Source organism: Castanea sativa, chromosome 5 (assembly GCF_040712315.1).
Source record: "Castanea sativa cultivar Marrone di Chiusa Pesio chromosome 5, ASM4071231v1".
Classification (NCBI taxonomy): Eukaryota; Viridiplantae; Streptophyta; class Magnoliopsida; order Fagales; family Fagaceae; genus Castanea; species Castanea sativa.
Window position 1 is genome coordinate 12,251,663 of NC_134017.1, and position 4,725 is coordinate 12,256,387.

Sequence of the window (4,725 nt, forward strand, 5' to 3'; positions counted from 1 at the left end):
TCGACTATGGTGGGGGATTTAACCAAAGTAATTTCTGTACCAAATATATGCCTGAATTTTGAAAAAAAAAAAGAAAAAAAGAAAAAAAGAAAAAAAGAAAAGAAAGAGAACAGACATCAGATCAGAGCTAGGAGTTTTATTAGGAGGCCTTTGGAGTAAGGCTTGCTTCACTTCATTTGAAAAGCCAGAATTCCCATCCTCTCTGTCCATTTACCGCCAAAATCAAGAAGAAAGAATGACCGGCAAGAAGAAACGTTCCTCTGCTCCGCTCCCCCCACCCTCTTCCTCCGAACCCACCTTGTCCTCTTCCTCTTCCTCTTCCTCTTCTTCACTGTCCAATGAATGCAATCGAGTTTTCGGAATTCTTCATAATGGGAACTACAGCAAGGCACTGGAAGCCGCCAAGTCCCTAGTCTCCCTCCACCCTGACTCCGCCCTTGCCAACGCTCTCATCGCCCTCGTCCATAAGGATATCGCAATATCAATCAGTGACACCTCCAGTGTCAGAAGACACGAACACGTTGCCTCTGCTCTCTACTTCAGCAAAGCAGCCCTGGTGCTTTCCCCGGATTCCATCTCTTTCCCAATGTTGCGTGCTGTGGTACTGTTAACCAATGAGCAATATGATTCCACCATCCAAGAATGCGAGTCCGCTTTGTCCATCAAGAATCCATTGGACCCCATGCAAGATAACTTGGGCATCGTCCAATACACTCCCCTAGAATCAACCCTGGAGTCTCGAGTTGGGAAAGTGAGAACGAAACTCAGGGAGCTAATAGCGAAAGCCAAGAAGTACAAGTTCAAGAAGCTCGTGGAGGACAATTCACTTGCTGATGTAAACGAGGAATTTCGAGCTTTACTCGAGATGAAGGCAGAGATGAGCACAAGACTTGAAAATGTGAGGCAGAGTTTAGTGGAACTGCCATCACCGTCTACTTCAAGAAAACTACTCAAGAAAGTCTTGTTGAATGTGGACGCTATAACACGAGCCAGGGCTTATTGGAACAACGAGATGAGCTTGGAGGCGAAGAAGGAATTGTTGAGTGTCAGAGTCGATGCGAATTTCGATAAGAATAAATCGATGGGGATGAAGGCAAAAGAGGTGTTGGCAGAGGCTGTGGAGTATGCGAAGGAGATGAAGAATTGGAAGTTTTCGACGTGTTGTTGTTGTGGCGAGAGGTTTCTGGATGAAGAATTGAATATGGAGCATATAAAGAGTGCCCATTTAGGGACTTTGTCTGAGGAGTTACAGTCTGTTGTGCCAAGAATTTTACCTAAGTCAGAAATTGAAATCGGCGATTGGAAGCCAGTGGACGTGGACGCTGCTGTGAAATTGATCGAAGATTTGCCAAGAAATGAGTCTGGAGATCAAGGCCAAGATAAAGGCAAGTCACAAGATTTGAAGTTGGAGAACTGGCCTTATTGCAATGATACCAACCGCGACGAGATGATCAAGAGAATTTGGACGATTTTACAAGTGTTAATAGGGGTCAAATGTTTTGCTCCGAGTCATCTCTATATGCTGCTGGACTTAATATTGGAAATGCTGAAGAATCGAATCCCTGAAACACTGCTTAAGCAGCATTGGATGAATAGGACGCTGGTCTCAGTGTTGTTTCTTGATGAACCGGAGCTTAAAAGCGTCCGTGAATTCATCGAGGAAGAGCTTGAGATTTCTTGTGGATTAGGTGGTGTCTACTCTAGTTTCACGATGGACAATGCTATGGACGATCTTACTATTAGTCATGAGAGGATAATTTTTAGCAATGACTTGTCTCATCTAATTCTGCTGCTTGATGAAACAAGTGCAAAAGCTTCTAGAAGTGTTGATGAAAGCAGGAATGCTTGTCAGGAATATAGAGATGATATTGTTCAGTGGTTATATATGGGTAGTGAGCCTATTGGGGAGCAATTGGAGGAGTGGGCAAATTATAGAAAAGCTAGCAAAAATCTTGGAATGGAACTATTCATGATCATTAAGTCTGAATTTCGCCGGCTACAGAAAATTTGTGAGAGGAAATACAAGTATTTGAGAGAGGAGAAGCTGTGGCTGGATATGGAGGGAATATGTTTGGAAGAAGATAAGAGAAGAGAAGAGATTTCCGGCAATCCACAGAGTTACAAGTCACTCTTGCTAAAGCGGCAAAAAGAGATTGAGATGGAGAAAAGTAATGATGAGATGGATAGCATGGAGTTTGATATCATAGGGAGTATTTTGAAAAAAGCACAAGCTGACAATGACATAAATATGTTAATCCAGATGCACATTGATAAATTGTTTGGAAAGGTATGGTATATCTAATTTCTCTACTTAGATGGTTCCTAAGTTAGATGAGATAGTATGATACATGCAAAATGTTAGGTGAGATACATTGATAGCTTTTGCTCTTAATCTGTCCTCCCTTGTCCCTTCTAAAGAGGGAATCATTCTGATATATAACTAATGAGATACTGCATTTTTGTTGCCATTGGCTCTCACCATGTTTAATGTTTGCAGTGTTTCAAATTGGATGCTTTAATCCTGGGTGCTAATGCTTCCATGCTGCTGACATGGAAGAAACTTAAGATGGTAACTTCTTATGACTATCGATTGATTGTGGTGCCATTGTTAAAGACATTCATGCAGGTTTGTGTTTGATCCTCTTTGCTGTTCTATTGAATGTTTAGTTACCTTCTTGTTGGCTTATGATTTAATATATTTGGGATAAACCTATTCTTTATAGGCACAACTAGAAGAAATGGTTGACAAAGATGCTACAAAGAAGTCTAATGCTGCACTAGAAGATTTGTTATCTGGGCTTAAACTTGATGCCAAGAAGAACACTGAAAAAGGAGGTGATGATGCAAGACATGGACAGGGGAAATCGAAGGATAAAAAGAAGAAAAAAAATCACAGAAAGGCTAAGGAATTTAAGGTCTTATATACTGGTTATTGTTCTGTTTCCCTTTATTGTGATTATGGTTATCTTACATACAGAATCTGTCATGCAAAGTAATTCCCTAATAATATGCAATTCCCTTATTGCAGGCAACTGGTGGTTGTGAGGATCAACGGGAAAATGTGGAGCAAAAGTCAGTCTTTATTTTATTCATACTATTATACTTGGTTCTGGAATGCTTTTTCTTCTTTTGGTTGGAAAATATGCATGTAAATTATGTAAATTTGTGGCAATATGTCATACCAATCTCTAGGCTCAAACTAAGTTCAATATCTTTTCACTTGTGTTCTGCTTCAGTTTGGTTCCAGCTGCACATGGCAGAGATCATCCTCTTAATTCTGAGGTTGTTGGTTCAGTAACCACTGATGAATTAGAGCAAGAGGAAAGGGAACTTACACGTAAGGCTGAGGAAGAGATTAGGATTGAGGAGCATCAAAGAATGCTTGCAAGGCATTTGGAGTACCAAAGGCAGATTGAGAATGAGGCCAAACAAAAGTGCCTTGCTGAGATTGATAAGGCTTAAACCAGTACAGGGAATGTGGCAGAGGATGTGCCGTTCAATGGCATCAACTTTGATATGTTTGACTCGATAGATTTTATTTCTCATCAGATAGGATGAGAAATCATGTGAACTTTAATTTTTGTTTTTTGAGAAGACTCCAGTGAACTTGAACATGATATATTTTACTGCCTGTGATGCTGACTATCGCTTCATTAAGCGCATTATTGATGACAAACTGAAATGAACTTGTTAGCTAGCAACTGAGGTAGATGTTCTAATGTAATGATTTACTGCTTTCGTTTATGAAGCTGTTTTCAAAATATCTTCAAACTGAGAGTGTAGTCTGTTCTCATTGGAAAATATACAAAGTCTTTTTTTTTTTTGGATGGGAATACAAAGTCTTTTTGGTTCTTGAGAGGATGGTGAAAACTATGACTTAAGATCCCTGTCACACCAATAAAAAAGTTCTCAACAAAGAGAAATAATTTAACCATAGTTTTAAAAAAGGTAAATCTTGAACAGCTGATGCAGGAGCATCTACATTATGAAGTTTTAATTGTAATCAAAATCAGCAGCTAGAAGTAATTTCTATTTTCATATATGCAGTAGTAGCAGGATAGAAAATACAGCAACAGCAGTGGATATTTTTGTGGGCAGCAGCTGAATTGAGTCGTGTTTTAGTGTCTTGTTATTGTTTTCATTGTAGTTTATTTGACAATTAGTGCACATGAATGTATTAGGTGATCTGTTAGTTACTTAGAAACAGTTAAGCATGTGCTACTTGTAACTGTAACTAATTCCATTACAGTAGGAGCCACTTAGCAAAGCTTGGTTGCTTTTGTAGCTAGTATTATAAGTAGCTGTAATTCCAATTGTAATGGATAAGAATTTCCCTGAGCCTTTAGTGCTAATTTTCAGAGTTGGGTTCTCTGTGTAGAGGTTTGTGAAAGTTCAATATGTGTATAAAACACCTTTGAACGTTTAGACCCCCAAAATACAAATTACCAATTCAAACTTATTAACAAACAATTTACGTGCGGAAAATGTAAATAAGCTAAAACAAAATTGATAACATAATCTAAACCAAATAAAATCACATCCACAACAGAAATTAAATGGCAAAGATTAAGGGAAGAGAGATGCAAACACACGGACAACACAACGATGTGTTATCAAAGAGGAAACCGAAGCCCTTGGTGTAAAACCTCTTCGCCGCCCTCCAAGCGGTCAATAATCCACTAAAGAATGTAGTTGGGATATATGGACAACAGAAGACCCTCAAAG

General features: G+C 39.2%; 1 protein-coding gene across 1 annotated transcript; it reads left to right on the forward strand.

The window, feature by feature from the left end:
- The first annotated feature begins 235 nt into the window (after positions 1-235).
- On the forward strand, positions 236-3,462 carry LOC142634734 (uncharacterized). Its single transcript, XM_075809002.1, has 5 exons — positions 236-2,287; positions 2,498-2,626; positions 2,724-2,915; positions 3,029-3,072; positions 3,237-3,462. The coding sequence occupies exons 1-5, from the start codon at positions 236-238 to the stop codon at positions 3,460-3,462; spliced, it is 2,643 nt and encodes an 880-aa protein (XP_075665117.1).
- Positions 3,463-4,725: the final 1,263 nt, after the last annotated feature.

What these genes read in the sequence shown, in the direction of transcription:
- LOC142634734 (XM_075809002.1), top strand. Translation starts at nt 236, where the DNA reads ATGACCGGCAAGAAGAAACGTTCCTCTGCTCCGCTCCCCCCACCCTCT. An exon ending in TGTTAAAGACATTCATGCAG is followed by an intron (nt 2,627 to 2,723) that starts GTTTGTGTTTGA and finishes TATTCTTTATAG; the next exon opens with GCACAACTAGAAGAAATGGT. An exon ending in CGGGAAAATGTGGAGCAAAA is followed by an intron (nt 3,073 to 3,236) that starts GTCAGTCTTTAT and finishes GTTCTGCTTCAG; the next exon opens with TTTGGTTCCAGCTGCACATG.